We start from the raw sequence: 24,057 nt of genomic DNA, 5'->3' as shown, positions 1-24,057 counted from the left end.
ACCTTAAGGAGCTGGGGCATCTGGCTCTCTGTGCTGCAGGATTTGGAAGATAGCGGAAAGAAAGGTCCTTTTATTTTTTTAAGTTTTTAAAAGATTGGTTGATTAAGCAACCAAATCATTGAATTAAACTCACCACAGTTACAAAAACATAGTAAAGCACAGAACAGAAAAAATGCATTTGGCCCAGCCTTTGCATTGATGGTGTACAATCTCTGGGGCCGACATTGCTCCTTCCCTTGAGGCCAGTTACCTCAGAGTGCAATGGGCGGCGATTTTTTGTGTAATGGCCTGCCATTTTAAAAATTCCACCCCTGCGGTATCCCGGCGGTGAACCACTCCCCCCACCGCTCCGCTGTTGCCGATCCGTCCTAAGTGCGTCATAAAAGCGCGAACCGCCGATGTTCACCCCCCCCACCCCCGCCAAAATAAATCTTCCTCGTGCCGCACGGTGCCAAAAGCTGCTTTTTTCTGCCGGTGCAGTGAGGCTGTAGTCCTTCTAAAATGGCGGCGCGGCTCCCATTAAAGGGGAGAACCTACTGCCGCTGCCGCCATGTTTTTTTTGTCGGCCGACCACCATGGCCGTCCGACAATTATGCCCCCGGGTTCGGCTGGGCTGGCAGCCTGGCACGCATTCCCTTTTGGGTGCCAGGCTGCTGGCCCAGCCGAAACCCTCCCTGGTGGTCCAGTGGACTGAACTTAAAACAATCGCGCAGGTTCTCCCCTTTAAGTGAAGGGGAGAGTCGTGATGGTGCAGTGCCATGATGACATCATCAGCGCTATACTGATGACTGACAGCAGCGGCCACTCCGCCCACCCCCAACTTCCGCCCCTCTAGAGTGCTCACTGCCCCACTTCCGCCCCCATTATGACCGACTTCCGGTCCACTGGAAAAAAAGCCAAAGAGTGGAATTTCGCTCAAGAGGCCACCGCATCTACCGTGGCGGTAAAAACACGAGAAACAGGGTAGGTGTGCCCTGTTTCCAGTGACGGGCAGTTTCGGCCCCTATATCCTTTGCGGATTCTACTCCATGCATTAAAGCCCAGAAATTAATGCTTATGATATTAGTGTATGAACACTTAACTTTTGTGTTGCAAATAGTTATTTCTAGCCTAGAGAGGGTGCAGAAAAGACTTCCAAGAATGGTTGCAGGGATAAGGGTTGCAGTTACGTGGGTAGACTGGAGAAGCTGGGGTTGTTCTCCTTAGAGCAGGTTGAGAGGAGATTTGATCGAGGTGTTCAAAATCATGAGGGGTCTGGACAGATAGAGAGAAACTGTTCCCATTGGCGGAAGGGTCGAGAACCAGAGGACAGAGATTTAAGGTGATTGGCAGAAGATCCAAAGGCGACATGAGGAAAAACTTTTTTACGCAGCAAGTAGTTAGATTCCAGAATGCACGGCCTGAAAGGGTGGTGGAGGCAGACTCAATCGTGGCTTTCAAAAGGGAGTTGGATATGTACCGGAAGGAAAAAAATTTGCAGGGCTCCGGGGAAAGGGCGGGGGGCGGTGGGAGGGTGGGACTGGCTGAAGTGCTCTTGCAGAGAGCCAGCACGGGCTCGACGGGACGAATGGCCTCCTTCCATGCTGTAACTGTTCTTTGATTCTGTCTCGTTTTGTATAAACGCTCTCTGATCCCTAAAGGTAATCAAGCAAAGCCCAAGAATGTTCAACCATCCTCATCCCTGTATCGTTTATCTCTCGGACGGCTGTGTTCCTCACATTACATCCTTCCTGCTCGCAACAACACAGGAAAGATCGCATCCCATGGGATATTTGAGCAGCTCAGTCTGTCCCTTCCCAATAACCTGTAAATCCATTTCCAGATAATTAATTATATCTAATCAGTTCCATGGGGGGGGGGGGAAATCTAGAACTAGGGGGCATAGTTTCAGAATAAGGGGCCGCCCATTTAAAACGGAAATGAGGAGGAATTTCTTCTCTCAGAGCGTTGTGAATCTTTGGAATTCTCTACCCCAGAGAGCTGTGGAGGCTGGGTCATTGAATATATTTAGGGTAGAGATAGACAGATTTTTGAACGATAAGGGAGTCAAGGCTTATGGGGAGCGGGCAGGGAAGTGGTGTTGAGTCCAGGATCAGATCAGCCATGATCGTATTGAATGGCGGTGCAGGCTCGAGGGGCCAAATGACCTACTCCTGCTCCTATTTCTTATGTTCTTATGAAGGAAACTAACCCTCAGATGCTTTTACTGTGAGCCTGTCCTTCATATCCACCAACACAGGAGAACAGTTTCCTCTAATCTCTGGGCAAGTAGGGATGGGCAATAAATTCATTAGAACTACACACAGTATTGAAACGTCCAGGTGAGCTACAAACGTCTGTGTGAACATACACCTGCTAAGCTACAAGCACTCGCTTTCTCTCTACAACAAGCCGCTAGTCTTGAGGCAGACGGCCAGGAGGGGTGGACTATCTTCTGCACAAATTTGGGCCTAGTGCAGAACTTGCGCTGCTTACGCTACGGAGTACAGTTAGTGGCGGGAGTTACACACAGGTGCTGCTGATGGCACAGTGCCAGAGAAAAGGCTACATAAATAAACCATTTAAACCCCTCAATTACATTACAGCCTCGTAATCACTCCCAGGTATCCACTATTCTATACATGGACCATCTGGAGTCCCTTGATTCGATTACAGCCTTTATCTCACTGCCAGGTATCCATTATTCTCTGTTTAAACGATGGAAAGAAACTTGCCGACACCATTTTAGCAACAAAAAAAACCAGCGCCACATCCAATTTTGAAAAATTGGAGGAAAAGATCCAGAGAGGGAACATAAAAATTCAAATCTAAAGTGTTTGCTGATCATTAGTGGGAATGTTTTCTGTATGTTGCATTGTGTTCTCGCTGCTCCAATATTTTTCATGTTTAGAAACTCTTTAATTCAGCTTGGAGCAAGTATACCGGAACGTGAATTGTGGATGTGTTTGCTTGACTGCTTTTCATTTTGTTTGTAAATGATAACACGCAGAGATGAAAACCACATTAAAAACTGGTAATCTATTCTCCAGTGCAGATTTGCTGCATCTTTTCCATGATGGATATTGAATTTCATCAGAGTTTGATCTCAGTTAGCAACTCAATTCTAATGCCGTGCAATTTCTATTCAGAATTATGTTCCTGAGAGCCTGTTAACAACTATTAAAATGGCAATATTACAGCTTAAAATTTAAGAAAATACGTTATTTTAATAACAGCAATATTTAACTGTTTTCTCTAGTGTTATATAAAGTTAAGTACACAATATCATTCAGATTCTGTTAGTAATCAAGTAAAATTCTCCTCTTGTGATTTTTGTCGATTGTGTTTTTTATCACTTGATTCAGCAGATAAACGGGTGCGTTTTGAGTGCTCAGTGTGACACTGGCCCATTGCAGCCGGGAGGCCACAGGTTTGATCCTTGTCCTCTGTGCTGTGTTAGCTTATGCCAGCAGCGATTGTTTTTTTATTCATTGGATGTCGCTGGCAAGGCCAACATTTGTTGTCCATTCCTAATTGTTCTTGTGAAGATGGTGGTGAGCCGCCTTCTTGGCTCTCTGCAGTCCGTGTGGTGAAGGTTCTCCGAGTGGTTTGATACAGCTGAGTGGCTTACTAGGTCATTTAATAGGGCGGTTAAGAGTCAACTACACTGCTGTGGGTCTGGAGTCACAGATAAAGAGACCAGCTAAAGAAGGACATTAGTGAGCCAGGTGGGTTTTTATGACAATCCAGTAGTTACATGGCCACCATTACTGACACTAGCTATTTAATTCCAGATTTATTTAATTAACTGAATTTAAATTCCCCAGCTGCTCTGGTGGGATTTTAACTCACGTCTCCGGATCATTAGTTTCGGCCTCACGATTACTAGTCCAGTAACATAGCCACTATGCTACCGTTCCCGATTAATTGGGATCATTGCCAAGCTAGGGCACAAAGAAATCAGCCAGAGATGCCAATCCTGATCACTGTCAAGTGACCCGTGCTAAAAAATGTGCACGTGTCATATGGGGACAGGATCAGGCTTGGCTACGGTAACCCCCATGGTAGAATAGCACCTCCTGTTAAAGCTTGCATTTGAAAAATGGCCTGCTGGGTGAAATACTGGAGAGGTGCCAGCACCCATGTAACCATAATCCAGTAAGAATCGGTGCTTGCAGCAGAGAAGGGGTCAAAAATAGGATGGGTAAAATCAAGCAATGTGTAAAATCTCTAGTAATTATGGTTTGTCGTAATAATAACCAGTGTGTGATTTCTGGGCTGACATCTAGTGTGGTTGATGCTCGGATGCTGGACTAATTGAAGAAACAGTCAGTTGCTGTAATGGGTAGATGGTAGGGTCGGTGTTCTGGCATGGTGAGATCCAATGGGCTTCATCCAAACCAATCGTGTGACCTAATCTGCACTAGGTCTCTTATGTGCTGAAACCTCCTTCAAATTCTCGAGCAGAATGGTGCTATATATCACTGGACTATAGCAAAAGTGGAAATATAACACGTGCTAATATTTGTAGCAGGCAATTTTATAAAAGGGAAATGTCTTAAACTGTTTATAATCACAAACACTTTAATGAGGAATAAAAACATTTTTGTGGGACATTCTGTGGAATATTTAGGGGCCGAAATTCGCTTTATAACGCTGCCGGTTAGCACCAGTGCTAGGCGGCTAATGGGCGGCAAAGGCCTACCTTCGACGGTAAGCGGCGTCAACGCCTCGTCTTAAATTCAGTCGGCTCTTTGGCAGAAGTGCCAAGAGGCAACGCTGCGCAAGCTATCTCCACTTGCATGGTGAGGCCATCCAGCGTACAATGCCTCTTTGACGCCTCTGTCGCAACATTTGCTTTGTACAGCTGCCGTACCGGCCGGCGGCAGTACAGCCTGAAAAAAGTGGTTGTAAAAGAGCAGATCTCGGGCGGAATCTTTATTTCTGCATGTTTTCACTCGTTTTTAAAGAATGGGGAAGTGTGTGTGTGCGGATCGGCGAAGTTTTAGTTATTTTTTTTTTCTTCACGTTTTTTTTCTAGCGTGGCGGCAGCCTCCCGTGGGGAAATTCAGCTGGCTTCCTGAGCTCCCGCCCCAGGGCGAGCGTGCATCGCCACTTTTTAGCGCTGCTCTCTCATCTTTGGTAATAAAACTGAATTCAGGCCTTTGAGGCTGCGCCTAACGTCCGGTGCTAAAGTCAGCACTCGGGCGGTAACACCGCCTCAAAAACGGCCATAATGAATTTCGGCCCCTTAGAATTTTATTTCTGAAGGGATAGATGTGCGAACTACATAATACTTTTGTAAGCTTGTAACATTTGATTGGCTTTAATCATCATCATAGGCAGTCCCTCGAAACGAGGATGACTTGCTTTCACGCCAAAAAGGGATGAGTTCACAGGTGTTTCAAAGAAGGACCTAATATTCCAGATCCTGAACTACATTTTGAACGGTGGAAGATGCCTGTGTGTGGATTTTTTAACGTTTGGTGGCCGTTGCACACCAGCCACCACATGGGCTCGACAGAGCTAGGTCTTGGTCCAGTGGCAAGGATAACCCAAGACAACTGGCGACCTGCTCTGCTGCACAGACCAAGCGCGCACACATATCGCAGTGTGGGCTGGCCCGTGCCGCCCCTGGGCTCCCACCTCTTCTGAGCCCCGAACTCTCGCCTCTCCCAGGCCCCCGATCACTTGCCTCTACGAACTCTAAGTACCTTTAATACCTGTTGAGTGGATGATCAGAAATGCTCGGTGTGAGCCATTCCTGTTCCGTCAGGAGCTGACAGTCTTCCACCTCTTCCCCTAGGTGGTGTGATGGAGGCGTACCCTCCTTCAGACAGCGTCACCAACCTCACCGTGGACATGCTCATAGAGCCAACCGGGGAGGTGTCGATGGTTTCTTGCGGGGACCAGATCCATTCGAAGAGCCCGCTGGAATGTTGGGGCAGCACCGTGCCACAGTGCTCCGTGGATCCGAACACTCTGCACTTGGTGTGTGTAAAGATTGCTGAGGCCTGTAGAGCCAGAGGAGTGATCGGTTTCTTCTCAATTGACCTAGTGACCTTCATACATCCAAGTACAATGGAGCAGCAGGTGAGGTGGACACAAATTGAGGTTCATATATCAGACTGACTAATAAAGATCCAAGTCCCCGAGTGACGATAAAAAAGAGATTACAAAAAATAATGTGAAGCTTTGCGAACATATCAGCTATAAAATTCACCAAATGAGCTAATCCATCTTCTTGGGTCAGTGAACTAATTGCAAACTCAAAGGGCTGGCTTTTGCCATGTGGGGATGTACATTAATATCATATCATAAGTATTATTTTAATTAATTAAATTGTGTTTTATTAGAGCCCCTCTACCTACGTTTATATTGGACTGCGATAAGTTAGCTCAATACCCATGTAAAGATTCATTGTAATAGGTCTATAATTATTATAGTGGCTCTTGATGCAGAAGAACAGTTTAACTGAATGCAAAATAGCTTACTATTCCCCCCCCCCCCCCCCCCACCCAAAAATACAATTTGTTCCAATTAAATAGAGAGTGATGGATAAGTGAGAACGATTACAAAGTTTTTCCCTGGTTTGATGCTGATCTACATACATACATAGACGGTCCCTCAAACGAGGATGACTTGCTTCCACATGAGTTCACAGATGTTTCAATGAAGGACCCGATGTTCCAGTCCTGAACTTCAATTGAAGGGTGGAAGATGCTTGTGCGTGGATTTTTTTAATGTGTGGTGACCGTTAGTGCACATTAGCCACCACACGGGCTTGACAGAGCTCGGCCTTTATCCAGTGGCAAGGGTTAACCAGGGCGACTGGAGACCTGCTCTGCTGCACGGACCTAGTGCGCACACATATCGCAGTGTGGGCTGGCCCATACTGCCCCTGGGCCCTTGGCTCTTCTAGGCCCTGTACCCTCATTCGCCGCACCTCCTCCACTCTTGCCGCTCCTCTGCCACGAACTCTTGCCGCTCCTCTGCCACGAACTCTTGGCGCTCCTCCGCCAAGATCACCACGATCCCTCATCATTCTTTCGCCCCGCCACGACCTTCGCGCTCCTCCGCTGTACCAGGGCCCGCCGATGTTCGTGGACACGCTCCAAATGGCGACCTGGGTCCTGATGACGTCACCCAGTCGCCCACCGCAAAGCTGTCGGCTCGGGCTGGAAGCTTCAGTGGCATGCTCCAGCTGAACTAACTGACCTCAGTCAGCTGTTGGTGCAGAGCTGCTGCGTTTAGTTTGGGGTAGGGAGGGGAAAAGGTGCCCAGTTGAAGGAGTTGATTGATAACATAAACCATGAGAAGAAAAGCTGTTTGCAGCTAGAATCTGAACCCAAAGAATAAAGACTTCAAATCGCACTCTGCTATGTCACTATAGGGGCCAAAATTGATGGCCTTACCGCCCACTGCCACCGGGATCTGCCGTCATACCTCTTGGGGTTGCGCCCAGTGCCAGTTTGCACTTGGGCTGACGTCAGCGGGCGGCCAAGTGGCGCAAGTGACCTTTCGCCCGCCAAGATGTCAGATTGGTGCAGGCGGCAGTCGGTCCGAGCAGGGGGCAGAACCGCCACCAGGAGGCTGGTCTAATCCCCCAAGGTCAGTTTAAACATCTGAAAAAAAAGGTTAGTGTACTTTTAATAAAACATTTTTCACAGCGACTTACCTTAATAGGTTACCCTGAAGGTCTTCCGGGTAATTTTTTTCTTCCAATCATTTTTATTTGAACGTCGTCGACCCTCATGGGCCCAACTCCATCCTCGGTGGCAAGAGCCTTTGCTGCTGAGATTGGGAGCTCCCGCCCAGTTTGATGGCGTACATCATTCGTTTGCCGCCGACCCAACTTTTAAATTATTTTTCATCAATTTCCCACCCAAACTGCCTGCCAGTCTCTCGGTGGCCTCTTGGGTGGAACTTGGCGTTCACCAAGTTCGGCCCCATAATCTTAGCAATCTACAGGGAGGGTTTTTGCTGTTGACTGTTTGAGCTGCTCCCGGGTAGATAGTGAGCGTGACTGCACTCTCCAGGACGGTTAATAGTCATGATTTCATTTATTGAGGGTAGAGCTTAATCAACTTTAAATGGGTAACACCTGCATAACAGCAGAGCAGACAGGAAGGTAGGAACCATGCAGCCGTGAATGTCACCGATCCAACGCTCTACTCTATAATCTGAAGATGTTTGCAGAGCCCCCCCTCTCCCCAATGATGGGTAAAGGGACCGGTAACCATACAAATCAGAAGGTTCCAAATGTGATTCCAGTGCTGCATTACATGCTGTTGGCTGAGACAGCAATTGAGGTGCTATAATGGGCTCTTCCAATTTTGGCCTCTTGCGCACCCCTTTTAATCGCTCCACGATTGGCGGCCATGCCTTCAGCTGCCTGGGCGCTAGGTGCTGGAATTCCCTCCTTAAATCTCTCCGCCTCTAAGGTGCTCCTTAAAACCTACCTCTTTGACTAAATTTTTGGTCACCTGTCCTGATATCTCCTCATGTGGCTTGGTGTCAATTTGTTGTTTGATAACGCTCCTCTGAAGTGCCCTGAGATGTTTTACTACATTAAAAGCGCTATATAAATGCAAATTGTTATGGTACAGGGAAAGCAATTAGCGATTGCAACAAGGGGATCATTTCAACTTCAGCAGCCGGCGGTAACTGAACGGGGAAAATCACCCAACCCCCTGCCTCCAAACAAGGGAATGAATATTGGGTGGGTTCTATAAAGGGCGGCCGATCCACTCCACCATTATCACCCAGGCGCAGTGTTAAGAATTATCCCAAGGGAACTGGACCTAATTCAGTCTCCAGCCTTGTTGGTCTGTGTGGATTGTCACCAGCCAATCCCAGGATGGGTTTTGTTTACTAGGTCACCGGCTGGGAATTTATAATTCGGTTTGAATATGCTGAGAGGCCAACTTTGGACATGAAGGTTCAGTGTAACCACACAATAGGACCTCAAAACTAATCACTAATACATCCATTAGGGAATTCAGAAGAAACTTCTTTACCCATAGAGTGGTGAGAATGTGGAACTCGCTGCCACAGGGAGTAGTTGAGGCGGATAGCATAGGTTGAAGGGGAAGTTAGATAACCACATGAGGGAGAAAGGAAAAAGAAAGACTTGCATTTCTATAGAGCCTTTCATGACCACCGGACGTCTCAAAGCACTTTACAGCCAATGAAGTACTTTTGGAGTGTCGTCACTGTTGTAATGTGGGAAACGTGGCAGCCAATTTGTGCACAGCAAGCTCCCACAAACAGCAATGTGATAATGACCAGATAATCTGTTTTTGTTATGTCGATTGAGGGATAAATATTGGCCTCAGGACACCGGGGATAACTCCCCTGCTATTCTTTGAAATAGTGCCATGGGATCTTTTACGTCCGCCTGAAAGGGCAGATGGGGCCTGGGTTTAATGTCTCATCCGAAACACTGCACCTCCGACAGTGCAGCACTCCCTCAGCACTGCACTGGAACAGAAGGATATGTTGATGGGGTTAGATGAAGAGGAGTGGGAGGAGGCTCGTGTGGAGCATAAACACCGGCAGGGACCTGTTGGGCCGAATGGCCTGTTTCCATGTTGTAAATAATTTATAATGCTTTATAATCTCCCTCAGTCTGCCCTTCCTCCTACAACCTATACCCTTTTAAAAGTCAAGTTTGGCATCCCCAGATCACTACTACCTGATTTATCTCATCTTCCCTCCAATTGATTCCATCCTTGATGGTATCCTGCACTGTAAGCCTTGGCCCTTCACCCAGATTTCTTAGTATAAACAGAAACACGATTTAAACTCTTACATGTTGAATTTAGATGATGGTCAAATGCTCAGGGAGTCTTACAAAATGCTTTAAACCTCAGATATGCTTCGCACTGAGCATTTTAACAATGTAAACCCATGGCTAGACTACGCAAGCGCTAAAGCTGCCTCCTATGGCTGTGATACCTGCTGAACTATGGAGCCTGCATCACTAGGGTGTTAATAGCGCCTGAGGTTTTGCGCCAGAAAAAGGAAGCAAATAATCTGGTGATAGCCAAATGCTTCAATCAGCTTGGGTTCCCCCCCCCAACCCCGATCCCTAATAGAAGCTAGCCCCTCAGCTGCCATAGGCAGTAATTGTGACTAAATGCAATATGTGCTGATTGGAATGTGAAATAACTTCTCTGAAGCACTGTTGTGTTTTGCTCAACCATAGAATGTAGCTATCTGTCACAAATTCACTTGTGCTAGACAGGCGACTGGGCCATTGAATTATTTTAAGATTTCTTCCTAGTTGGGAGGATGTGGGACATAACTGATGCTGCTCCGTAACACGAGGAAAAGCATGGCCCACGTTGTGGTTATGTGTGTGATGCGCTCTCGGGTCTGTGCATGCTGCATTCTCTACACAGCGCTGCAGAACACAAGTACAGAGAATTCATAATGTAATTAAATATAATTATACAGTAACTAGAATATGGTAATTGAAAACATAAATGGTTTCACATATTCTTTTCTAAAGTAATGTTTTAATGATTCTGAGACAATATAACCTAAATGCATACATGCAAAAGGAATTCTGGGATCTAGTGAATTTTCTGCTCTTGTATGTTTTGAAGCTTTGCCAGTAGGTGGCAGTCTATATGGGCGCTTTCATCGAACAGTCTTTGTGGCATTGGTCTGGAAAATTAGACATTTTCACACTTCTACACAAATCTTTAAAAAAAATCCCTTTCCCCATTTTTCATAAATGTTATACTAATACTCATAGCTTTTTTTTTGCCTTCAGGCCAAGCAGAAATAACGAATAATGTAAAGCAACACAGCCTTTCTTGTCTCTGCTTTATCGATATCGCTATAGTCAGTGATCCACTCTTATTCCCCCCTCCCCCCCCGAAACTCCTCACTATGCGCCCCTCCTCATTCCCACATCCTCGCTGTGTTCAAGTTGGAACTTATTGAACCGTCTCCTATTTTATCTTGTTCTCAAAACTTTGGAGCCCCTCACCTCCCTCAAGTCTACCCTCTTGTAACGTATTTGCTCCATGGATTCTTTGCTTAAGAATTCATAGCAACACATCGCTATTAAGAACTAGATGGTTAATTACAAAGGTTTAACAATCACATTACCAGTTCATCCACTAGGCTCACAACTGCATACCTCATCGTGGATGACCAAGACCCAACTGACTGTGGTTTTATTGTGACTTGACTAAGTCACTCACAATGCAACAGCTCTGCAACTGTTTTAAACATACAATTAACCAAGTGCCCCCTTGTTAAAGGGGCACAACAACTAGCAAACCGAATAAATCAAATTAAAATGTGGTTGCCGGGGGTGATGATGCACTCCAGTCCCTCTGATGACGCCCACCTCTCATGTAAGTCCGCGAGCGTACTGGTGGACACTGTGTGCTTCATCTCCAGGGATACCCTGGCGCGAACGTAGCCGCGGAAGAGAGACAGGCAATCAGCTGAATGACTCCCTCGACCGCCCGCTGCCTGGATCTGTTAATGGCCACCTTGGCCAGGCCCAGGAGCAGACCCATGAGGAGGCCTTCAGACCTGCCCGCTCCCCTCCGCACCGGCTGCCCAAAGATCAGGAGCATGGGACTGAAGTGCAGCCAGAAATCGAGGAGCAGCCCCCTCAAATAATGGAAGAGGGGCTGCACAACAGCTCTACAAACCTGTGAGCATACTCACAGGGGCATACTTTACACCTTCCTTCTGCAAACTTCAGAGTTTCAAACCTCAAACATGGTATCACCTAATCACCAGCTCCTGATTTACCTTATCTCTGAGGCTGATGGTCTAACATTATAAGAAAACGCTGGAAGATTTCCTCTGGTTGATATTTCTTGTGAAATCATAAACATTTTATTTTTTACCACATTTGCTTGTGATGAGGAAAAACATCGCCGATCAAACACACAGCGATGAGCGGGACCCATCCTCGCTGCTTTATTCTTTTCAGTCTCAGTGACTGTGGGTTTTGACTCTTCACCTCGGTTTCTCATTTCAAAAGTTACAAGTGAGCCTGAATAAATCAAAAGCCTTGAAACCAGCACTGTGTCCATCCTCAATCACGACATTGCATAGAAATTACAATCGTAACTATTAGCTAATCAAAACTTAATGCACTTGTCCCAATTTCTTCTCTGTTGTTTTAAAATGAAAAAGAAAAAGACTTGCGTTTCTATAACGCCTGTCATGACTTCAGAACGTGCCAAAGCGCTTTACAGCCAACGAAGTACTTTTGAAGTGTAGTCACTGTTGTAATGTAGGAAACACGGCAGCCAATTTGTGCATAGCAAGCTCCCTTAAACAGCAATGTGGTAATGACCATATAATCTTTTTGTTATGTTGATTGAGGGATAAATATTGGCCCCAGGACACCGGGGATAATTCCCCTGCTCTTCTTCGAAGTAATGCCAAAGGATCTTTGACGTCCACCTGAGAGGGAAGATGGTGCCTCGGTTTAACGTCTCATTCGAAAGACGGCACCTCCGACAGTGGGGCGCTCCCTCAACACTGCACTGGGAGTATAAGCCTGGATTTTTGTGCTCAAGTCTCGAGAGTGGGACTTGAACCCACAACCTGAACAGGTTGACACTTGCTTTAAAGTAGCAGAGAAGGGAATTGGTGTGAAGTTGCCCAGCAATCTGCTCATCTCCCCGTCACCATCTCTGGCCAATAAATGTGGCCTTGCCAGTGTTATCCATATCTCAAGAATAATTTTTTTTTAAACTTCCAGTTTTCTTTTTGCACAACTGCTAACCAAACTTGGGAGTAGGTCCATGCTTCGATTCCCAGCCTCTGCTGAGTTATTTGGAATAATCGACTGGTGTCTTCCTTGACTCATGTCTGGGTCTGTTGACTAATTGATACAGATTGATTGCCGTTGTTAGTTATCAACTCCATTGTCGCTGTCTCATGGTGATGGTAGAAGTCGAACTGGATGGACCTTGGTCCTTATGCATCTAGCAATTCCTATGTTCCTCTGTCAAGGCTGCTGTAAAGAGGCTTCTGTTGGTTTCAGATGGAACAATTGTGGAGGGTGTAATGTATTTGCTTCATGGGTTCTTTGCTTAAAATTTCATAGCAACACATTGCTATTGAGAACCAGTTGGTTTATTAACAAAGGTTTAACAATCACACCACACATTAGCATTTCATCCACTAGGCTGCCTCATCGTGGATCCCCTGAACCCAACTGGCTGGGGTTTTATTGAGTCTTGTAAACATCACGTGACTGGCGAAGCCACTCACAATGCAACAAACCTGTGAGCATACTCACAGGTGCATACATTACAGAGAGAGCGGGGGGAGATACAACCAATGTTCCTGATCGCTATCCGGTGCACTCTGCCGGAAAGTGCATCTACATTGGGCATTGACTGAGGGTCAGGTTAAGTTGCAATGCCCTCCACAATTGGGTTTACCTGTGACTCACCCGCCCCTTTCCCCTCCCCCACAGTTGCATATCCAGCCAGCTCTTATTGTGTGGGCTAGTGGATTAGGAATACTGGAGGGCGGGTGGTGCTCAAGGAGAGATACCCCAGCGACAGCACCTTCGGAAAAGCAGAGGAGAAAGAAGTGCGTGCTTGGGATGGGTTTTTTTTATCAGTAAGATTGACCTGCACGGGTCTGGTTCCAGAGCTGAGCTTGCAGCGTGAGGCAGTTTGAGAGGACTCACTGCGACTTGATGTTTTCACCTGTGTCGAGATCTGCTTGAAGTTACTTTGTTGAATTGCATTTTGTTTCAGGTGTTCTTTATTGTTGAACGAAGGGGAAAAAAAATAATCGCACAAATATGGAAAGTTTCTGACTGGAATGAGACAATGGGTGAGGATCAGTACTGAACAATTCTACCAGCCAGCTCATTTATATTTTACAAAAGCTCTTTAGTTTTGTGCATCCCCGATTTTATTCATTCCAACATTGGCAGCCGTGCCTTCAGCGACCTGGGCCCTAAACTCTGAAATTCCCTCCCTAAGCCTCTCCGCCTCATTCTCCTCCTTTAAGACGCCCCTTATAACGTACCTCTTTGTCCAAGCTTTTGGTCATCTTCCCTAATATCTCCTTATGTGGCTCAGGGTCAAAATTTATTTCTGATAACACTTCTGTGAAGCGCCTTGGGACGTTTTACTGCTTTAAAGGTGCTATATAAATGAAAGTTATTAGTTTTGGAATTTATGAATTTTATGATAACTATAACATGCAAGGATATAACTAAAGTAGACATACAAATAAACAAAGAAAAGTACAGGGAAGGCCTCACACACAGTAGGATAGCAGCATTGTAACAATAACAAACTCAAGTCCAAGCTTCTAATCAACAAATGCCCACGGTAAGATTTAGCCAAACAGTGACATCAAAGCACCTAAACTCATACAAAAATGTGTTATAATGAAAGGGACAAGTTTAATGACTTTAAAAACAGTTTCCCAAATCTAGTTGGAAAACCCTCTTTCTCTGTTTCATTCTGTTGCTTGATTACAATCTTTCATCTGGGCCGCACAAGGAAATTCGCCTCCCCTGCCCAGGACTCCTCCCACGAGACACACCCAGAACCTCCTTCCCCACACCTACCTTGGCCGCATCATTTTCCAGGGACTGGCAGCCACTTCCGGTCCGTTCCGAACCGGCGACAGGTTAATGAGGCCCGGGAGTTATAATAGCCCGGGTCCCAAATATTCCCCAGTAAGAGGGTTTCGTACTCACCCCCTCCCCCTGCCCACCCAGCGGTAAAATCAAGTTTTTTAAACCCTGTAACTTGTAAGAAGCAGGGAAGACTGAGGGTAGCAAAGAATTTCATCAAAATTAGTGCTGGCAAGTGACCACAATGGTATACACCTGAGCCATAAAGAAAGAAAGACTTGGATTTATATAGCGCCTTTCACGGCCACCGGACGTCTCAAAGCGCTTTACAGCCAATGAAGTACTTTTGGAGTGTAGTTACTGTTGCAACGTAGGAAACGGTATGGATAGAATAGAGAGAATAGAGAGAGGTATAAGTGAGAAAGCATTAAATGAAAAAATACTGTTCGCGCAATTAAAATATAATTGTGCTGTAATGGGCTTAGTTCATGTGAGATACAGCATGGGGAAATTCCATTTGCTTTAACCCAAACTTTAGCTTAACTGAGGAGTAGTTAATATGGTCAAGAGATAAAAGGTGCAGAATTGTATCCTTCCCCATTCTTTACCTTGGAGCACATAGAATAGACACACACAAAAATACTTGAAAAAGCAGAAATACAGCAATTCAAAGCCAGATGTAGTTTTATATTCTCCAAGGTTGAAATTGTGAAAAATGTCCCCTTGGAATAATCACGAAAGATTTTCTGACATACGGTGCAGTTAGGTTTTCAAAACTCTTCGCAGGATAGATATACGAAGAGTGGTTTCAGGAAAGCCTTGGTAAAGGCTCAAGGTCTGCAGTACAGGACACCACCAAGGTTGAAAAGAGCAGGAGAGATCAAATAATGGTGGTTAGTTTTAAATACCCTAACTTGGAGGAGGAAGAGCAAGCTGACAGAATTCCATAGTTTTGATCTCATGGGAAAGAATGAGTTAGAGCAGGAAATGGTGCAATCAGTCTTGTTTCAGCTGAGTGACAATTCGAGGTTTCTAAGTGAAATTAGTTGAAGCAATCTGAGCCCAGATGAGTTATTTTATTATCGCCATCGATTATTAAAACCACCTAACAATAACTTGCATTTATAAAGCACCTTTAACATAAAGAAGAAAGCAAGAAATGCATACAGAAAAAACACCATCAACAACTTGCATTTATATAGCGCCTTTAATGTAGTGAAACGTCCCAGGGCGCTTCACAGGAGCGTAATCAAACAAAATTGGACACCGAGCACATAAGGAGGTAATAGGACAAATGACCAAAAGTTTGGTTCAAGGGTTAGGTTTTAAGGAGCGTCTTAAAGGAGGAGAGAGAGTCGGAGAGATTTAGGGAGGGAATTCCAGAGCTTGGGGCCTAGGCACGGCCACCAGTGGTTGAGTGCAAGAGGCCAGAATTGGAGGAACACAGCAAGCTTGGCTTGCAGGGCTGGAGGAGGTTACAGAGATAGGGAGAGGTGAGACCATGGAGGGACTTGAAAACAAGGATGAGAATTTTAAGATTGAGGCATTGACGGACCAGGAGCCTGTAAAGTCCTTACTCTACAGTATGAAACTACACGAGGCACATTCTGGAGACAAGGTCACTCTGTGACCTTAATTCTTTATTCACAGGACTCCAAAGAAGATGACTCTGCGTGGGACCTCCCTTTATATACCTGAGTGATCAGGTAAAGAGTATCTCCCACAAGTTCACCCCCTGTGGTCAAGATGTGCATCTAAGTTGAGTGTATACAGTAAAACAGTGGTGTTACATTATAGTTACAAACATGACATCACCTTCACCCCCACCAAAATCTTATTGGGATCATAGGTTTCATCTTTCAGGTGGTCTACGCTCCTTCGTGGAGCACTGCAGTTGGGGCTCTGATTGTTGGACACTGACGTGAGTGTCTGTCACCTATGGTGATTCCGGGCTGACCGCAGGGACTATGCATTCTTCTGATTGCTCTTGTTGTTCGTTCACTGGCTGTGGTGTGAGCTCCATCTCATGGTCTTCTTCAGGTTCCTCCATGTCGATGCTGAACCTTTTTTTTACTTGGTCCAGATGCTTACGACATATCTGACCATTGTTGAGTTTTACCACGATGACCCTATTCCCCTCTGTCAATTACAGTACCCTCAAGCCATTTGGGCCCCATGGCGTGATTGAGGACGAATATAGGATCATTTATTTCTATGCATCTCCCCCTCGAATTACAGTCATAGTACTCGTTTTGTGACTTGCGCATGTCCTCAACTATGTCGGTCAGGACTGGGTGAATGAGGGACAACCGAGTTTTGAGTGTCCGTTTCATTAGTAGCTCTGCGGGCGGGACCCCCGTGAGCGAGTGCGGTCGGGATCTATAAGCCAGCAGGAGACACGATAGGCAGCATTGTAGGGAGGGTCCTTGAATCCTGAGCATACCTTGCTTAATGATTTGGACCGCACGTTCCGCCTGGCCATTGGAGGCCTGCTTGAATGGCGCAGTCCTGACGTGATTGATGCCATTGCCCGACATAAACTCCCGGAATTCGTAGCTTGTGAAACATGGGCCATTATCACTAACCAGGATGTCTGGCAAGCCATGGGTTGCAAAGATCGCACGTAGGCTTTCCACGGTGGTGGATGATGTGCATGAATTCAGAATGATGCACTCGATCCATTTCAAGTACGCATCTACCACAATAAGGAACATCTTTCTCTTGAACGGGCCCGCGTAGTCAACATGAATGCATGACCATGGCCTGGTGGGCCAGGGCCACGGGCTGAGCGGGGCCTCCCTGGGGGCATTACCCAGCTGGGCACATGTCGTGCACCTGCGAACACAGTGTTCCAGGTCTGAATCAATTCCAGACCACCAAACGTGTGACCGGGCAATGGCCTTCATCAGCATAATGCCTGGGTGCTCGCTATGGAGTTCCCTGATGAATGCCTCCCTGCCCTTCTGGGGCATAACTACCCGGCTGCCCCATAGTAGGCAGTCGGCTTGGATGGAGAGCTCATCCATCCGTCTGTGGAACGGTCTGACCTCCTCAGGGTATGCTCCGTGTGCGGGCACCCAATCCCCAGTCAGGACACATTTCTTAATCAGGGATAGGAGGGGACCTCTGTTTGTCCAGATTTTGATCTGGCGGGCTGTGATGGGTGAGCCTGCGCTGTCAAAGGCATCGACAGCTATGACCATCTCAGCACTTTGCTCCGCTGCCCCCTCAGTGGTGGCCAGTGGAAGTCTGCTGAGCGCACCAGTGCAATTTTCAGTGCCGGGCCGGTGCCGGATGGAGTAGTCATAAGCCGCCGGCGTGAGAGCCCATCGCTGTATGCAAGCTGATGCATTGGCATTGACAGCCTTGCTGTCTGACAACAGGGATGTTAATGGCTTGTGGTCCGTCTCTAATTCAAACTTCCTACCAAAGAGGTACTGATGCATTTTTTTTTACACCATAGACACATGCAAGTGCTTCCTTCTCAATCATCCCATATCCCCGTTCCGCTTGAGAGAGTGACCTGGATGCATAAGCCACAGGTTGTAGTTGACCCTCAGCATTGCCCTGCTGCAACACGCACCCAACCCCATAGGACGATGCATCACATGTCAGAACCAATTTTTTACAGGGATCGTACAGGGTCAACAACTTGTTTGAACAAAGTAGGTTTCGCGCCCGATCAAAAGCCCGTTCCTGACAATCCCCCCCAAAACGAATCGCAACCCTTATGCAGGAGCACGTGTAGTGGCTCTAACAACGTGCTCAAGTTCGGCAGAAAGTTCCCAAAATAGTTCAACAATCCTAGGAATGAACGCAACTCCGATGTGTTGCAGGGCCTGGGTGCTCGTCGAATTGCCTGCCGAATCCCATCTGCAGCAACCTTCCTGCCAAGAAACTCAACCTCAGGAGCTAAGAACACACATTTAGACTTCTTGAGTCTCAGGCCTACCCGGTCCAGTCGGCGTAGCACCTCCTCCAGGTTGTGGAGGTGTTCCTCGGTGTCTCGACTCGTGATGAGGATGTCGTCCTGGAATACGATCGTTCCAGGAATGGATTTAAACAGGCTTTCCATATTTCGTTGAAAAATCCCGGCCGCTGATCGAATGCCAAACGGGCACCTGTTATAAGTGAACAGTCTCCTGTGCGTGGTGATGGTGGTCAATAGTTTAGATTCATTGGTCAGTTCCTGGGTCATATAGGCTGAAGTGAGGTCCAACTTGGTGAACAGCTTGCCGCCTGCCAGCGTGGCGAAGAGGTCCTCCACTCTCAGGAGCGGGTATTGATCTTGTAGGGACATCCGATTGATGGTGGCCTTGTCGTCGCCACAGATCCTGATAGAGCCATCCGCTTTTAGGACGGGAACGATGGGGCTCGCCCAGTCGCTGAATTCAGAGTCCGACTCTGGGGTCTATTGCTGCCTGGGGAGTGTCGGACTGCCCCTGCTTGCCTGCGAGGCTCTGAGTCACATTGATGGTGCTGTAACTCCCTGATCCATCGCCGCGTTAGAGGCAGAATTGCGCGGGTATATTATTTTCGTCTCTTCCTCCCCCGCCATGAAAGTTTGAGCTATCAACGTCGCCGCTTCCAAGGTCAAATCCTTTGATCTCAATTAATTTGCGGAAAATTCCCGCATGACCGATGCCCTCGATAAAGAAGTTCCTTAGCATCTCCCCCCTGCAGGCATCTGTGAACTTACAGAGGCTGGCCAAACGCCGGAGGTCTGTTACGAAGTCCGGTATGCTCTGTCCTTCACGCCGTCGGTGGTTGTAGAATCTGTATCGGCCCATATGTATGCTACTCACCGGTTTGATGTGCTCTCCGATCAATTTGCTAAGTTCTTCAAAGGTTTTGTCCGCCGGCTTTTCGGGTGCTAGTAAGTCCTTCATGAGCGCGTAAGTCTTTGGTCCGCAGCTGGTCAAAAGATGAGCCCTTCGCTTGTCGGCCGCTGCATCCCCAGCCATTCTTTCGTAACGAAGCTCTGCTGAAGCCTCTCGACAAAATCGTCCCAGTCTTCCCCATCACAGTACCGTTCCTCGTCGCCAATGTAAAGTCCTTACTCTACAGTATGAAACCACACGAGGCACATTCTGGAGACAAGGTCACTCTGTGACAACTCTTTATTCACAGGACTCCAAAGATGATAACCCTGCGTGGGACTTCCCTTTTTATACCTGGGTGATCAGCTAAGGAGTGTCTCCCACAAGTTCACCCCTTGTGGTCAAGGTGTGCATCTAGGTTGAGTGTATACAGTAATAAAGTGGTGTTACATTGTGGTTACATACATGACAGAGCCAATGTAGGTCAGCGAGCACAGGGGGGGATGTGCAGCAGAGTTTTGGATGGCCTCAAGTTTATGTAGGACGGAAGAAGGGAGGCCGGCCAGGAGAGCATTGGAACAGTCAAGTCTAGAGGTATCAATGGCATGGATTCTCAGCAGATGAGAATTGAGATTTGAATATAGAAGCAGGGAGGTCTTAATGCAGCTGTACAGGGCCTTAGTGAGGCCCCACCTGGAATATTGTGTTCAGTTTTGGTCTCCTAGTCTGAGGAAGGACGTTCTTGCTATTAAGGGAGTGCAGCGAAGGTTCACCAGACTGATTCCAGGGATGGCTGGGCTGTCATATGAGGAGAGACTGGATCAACTGGGCCTTTATTCACTGGAGTTTAGAAGAATGAGAGGGAATCCCATAGAAACATATAAGATTCTGACGGGACTGGACAGGATAGATGCGGGAAGAATGTTCCCGATGTTGGGGAAGTCTAGAACCAGGGAACATAGTCTTAGGATAAGGGGTAGGCCATTTAGGACTGAGATGAGGAGAAACTTCTTCACTCAGAGAGTTGTTAACCTGTGGAATTTCCTGCCGCAGAGAGTTGTTGATGCCAGTTCACTGGATATATTCAAGAGGGAGTTAGATATGGCCCTTACGGTTAAGGGGATCAAGGGGTATGGAGAGAAAGCAGGAAAGGGGTACTGAAGGAATGATCAGTCATGATCTTATTGAATGGCGGTGCAGGCTCGAAGGGCTGAATGGCCTACTCCTGCACCTATTTTCTATGTTTCTATGAGTTGAGACAGGGGCAGAGTCGGGCCAGGAAGGGAGAATTTAGGAGCGACCGGAAACTTAGCTGAGAAATTAATTTTGTGAAGGATTTTAAAGGCAGAGGGGAAGAGAGGTTTAAGCAGAGAGTTCCAAAGAGTAGGACTGAGGTGACTGAAGACTCTTGTCACCAATGGTGGGACAAAGGGAGGGGCCACAGAAAACTCATTCTGCATTGTCGGCGGCCGTTATTCAGGAGGCAGCCATGATGCCTTCATTGTACGGCAGTTCACAGTGTCCATGTTATTTGAAGATGAAACACTCGATGGATGGCTCTTAGGAGTGTCCTCTGCATCCACAGCTGTTGACCCCATTGAGAAACCCCTAACTGCAGACGAGCCTCTCAGGCCTGGATGCCTGAGCATCCGTTTTTGAGACTTATGTTTGTGCCGTGGTTTGGGCCGTACAAGAAATGTGAGCAATGCTGAGGAGAGTACAGTTAGTTACCTTTGCCTTCCTCCTGCTACAAGCAAACTTCTTCATCATCTGGAGCCAGGAACAAGGGAGCTGGGTGGACTGCATTGCTTGGGGTTGATGATGGTTTGCGTCGCTATCCTCTGTAGTGTCAACAAAGGAGATTTCCAAGATGGTAGCCACCCACTTCTGAAAAGAGATAGTCGTAAAATTAACAGCACATGAGGAGGCCATTCAGCCTATCGTTTCTGTCCCAATGCTAGTTCTTCAGCAACAGCTGTCCACATTCCTCTCTACCTGCCCTTTCTCCATATCTTTTTACTTTCGTCCCTTTCAAATACTTACCCGTAAGAATATAAGAGATAGGAGCAGGAGTTGGCCATTCGGCCCCTTCGTGCCTGCTCCGCCATTCAGTAAGATCACAGCAGATTTTCTATCTCGGCTCCACTTTCCCGCCCTGCCCCGGGGGTCAACCAAATAATGGTATCCAGTTCTCTTTTAAATCATGTTGTAATCTCTGCCTCAATAGCCACCTGTGGCAAAGCAATCTGAGCTTTACCGCGGGTGGCTGTGTTCTCCATTTATTCCTCAAGTGCAGATTCTGAGTCTATGCCTCTCGCCAATGAAAACAATCTCCGTAAACTTTTCATAATTCTGAAAACCTTATTAGACTCCCTTTCAACTTCTCTTTGCCAGTGACAACAGCCCTAAGATAAATAGTAATTCGTATGACCTGTGAAGTATCAATGCACTTTCTGTGCTTCGGAAAGTCCTTAAATTAATTTTGCTTCAGTTCATCTTCCTAATATTGGCAAAAATAGGGCTTTAAACAGAATACTCATGGAATACGTTTTGTCATTTTCCACCAACTATGCTCTATTTATTGATGCTGCTGCTGTTTTCATTCTTAGTAAGACTTTCTCACAAAAACCCATTTGATTATTGAGTCCATCAAAAACTCGGAACCCTCCTGCTGATTTCATTGCCCCTCCCCAGTTGCTCTTCCAACCAAATCAGATTATCTGGTCCTTATCACATTGCTGTTTGTGGGAGCTTCCTACTGCGTTTCCTACATTACAACAATGACTACACTCCAAAAGTACTTCATTGGCTGTAAAGCGCTTTGGGACATCCTGAGGTCATGAAAAGTGCCATATAAATGCAAGTCTTTCTATTAATCTATCACCAATACTGCTTACTTCCACCTCTACAAAATTGCCTACCTCTGCCCATACCTCATTCCCCCTGAAACCCTTATTGAAATTCGACTTCTCCAACACTTTCTTCAGTGCAAAACTCCATCCAGTGCAAATTCCAACTCATTCTAAACACCACCACCTGCATCTTGTCCCACACAAAGTTCGCCCCCACCCCAACTCACCAATAATCTTCACTGGATCCCTGACCCCAACGCACCAAATACAAAATCCTTGTGCTGATTTACAAATTCCTCCATAATCTCACCCCACTCTACTTCTGGAACCTCCTCTCAGACTAAAAGTACTTCATTGGCTGTAAAGCGCTTTGAGACGTCCGGTGGTCGTGAAAGGCGCTATATAAATGCAAGTCTTTCTAAATTCCTTTGTGTGCTTTTTGGTCTCTTGATTCTGGGCATCTATGCATCCACCTCCACTCCAACATTGATTATAGAGCCTTCAGCCATCTCATTTCAATTCTCTGGCACTCTCTCCCCAAATCCCTTGACCTTTCTTTTTCTCTCCCAACTCAAATGATTAATTAAAACCTATAATTTCTCAAGCACACTTTCAGCCATCTCTGCTACTCTTGCTTGACCTCCATTTCTCTTCTGTGAAGTGTGTTGGGATGTTTTCTTTGTTAAAGGTGCTATATAAATACAAGGTGCTGTTGTAGGTTTGTAATAATAAGCCTAGAATGAATCATAGAATAGTACAGTAGGAGGCCATTCAGCCCATCGAGTCTGCACCAGCCCTTTCAAAGAGCAACCCAGTTCATCCCCCTTCCCCGCTCTTTCCCCATATCCCTGTGATTTTTTTTCTCCTTCAAGTATTTATCCAACTCCCTTTTGAAGGCAACTATTGAATGTGCCCACTGGTTATCAACCCTTCTGCCGTTGGAAACAAATCCTCTTTATTTACTCTATCAAAACCCTTCATGATTTTAAACACCTATATCAAGTCTCCGCTGAGCCTTCCCTGCTCCAAGGATAAAAGCCAAAGCTCACAGTGCTGGGCATCATCAGGTTAAAAAGAGCGAGAAAAGAAAGGTAAATGAAGAAGCAGTGGTTGGGTGATGGCCAGCTTGGGGTTTAGCAGTATATAGAATGTAGGAGGATGGAAAGACTGAGGGAGTTAAGGAGTTGTGAAAGTCCAGTAAAGGAGCTTCGAGCCTTGATTTCAACAGAGTGAGGCTGCATGGAAGAGGAAGAAATGTAAGCATGTCTGGAGGGGCAAGTGGGAAATGTACAGAGGAGTACTGAGGCAGTAGTCATGATAATTTAAAAAGTACTTGGATGTGCATTTTAAGTGCCGTAATCTACAGGGCTACGGACCAAGAGCTGGAAAGTGGGATTAAGCTGGATAGCTCTTTGTGAACACTAAAAGTTAGTATGCAGGTACAGCAAGTAATCAGGAAGGCAAATGTAATGTTGGCCTTTATTGCAAGGGGGATGGAGTATAAAAGCAGAGCAGTCCTGCTACAAATGTACAGGGTATTGGTGAGGCCACACCTGGAGTATTGCGTACAGTTTTGGTCTCCTTATTTAAGGAGGGATACACTTGCATTGGAGGCAGTTCAGAGAAGGTTCACTAGGTGATTCATGGGATGAAGGCGTTGACTTATGAAGATAGGTTGAGCAGGTTGGGCCTATACTCCTTGGAGTTTAGAAGAATGAGAGGTGATCTTATTGAAACATATAAGATACTGTCGGGGCTTGACAAGATAGATGCAGAGAGGATGTTTCCACTCATGGGGGAATCTAGAACT

At 46.5% G+C, this 24,057-nt stretch overlaps 2 protein-coding genes across 4 annotated transcripts in view; both read left to right on the top strand.

Moving 5' to 3' along the window:
* The window catches only part of c17h15orf61 (chromosome 17 C15orf61 homolog), a 333,965-nt gene that overhangs the window by 274,033 nt on the left and 35,875 nt on the right, over positions 1 to 24,057 (top strand). The gene's annotated exons all lie outside the window — the stretch shown is intronic.
* iqch (IQ motif containing H) overlaps positions 1 to 24,057 on the top strand; it is a 182,352-nt gene that overhangs the window by 136,378 nt on the left and 21,917 nt on the right. For all 3 annotated transcript variants that reach the window (XM_070858531.1, XM_070858532.1, XM_070858530.1), the window contains one exon: positions 5,786 to 6,072. In XM_070858531.1, coding sequence (XP_070714632.1) covers positions 5,786 to 6,072 — 287 coding nt within the window. The remainder of the gene's footprint in view (positions 1 to 5,785; positions 6,073 to 24,057) is intronic.

The sequence above is a fragment of the Pristiophorus japonicus genome, chromosome 17 (assembly GCF_044704955.1).
Source record: "Pristiophorus japonicus isolate sPriJap1 chromosome 17, sPriJap1.hap1, whole genome shotgun sequence".
In the NCBI taxonomy this organism is placed as follows: Eukaryota; Metazoa; Chordata; class Chondrichthyes; family Pristiophoridae; genus Pristiophorus; species Pristiophorus japonicus.
The sequence above is the reverse complement of the archived record's forward strand: the minus strand, read 5'-3'. Positions and strand labels throughout refer to the sequence as shown.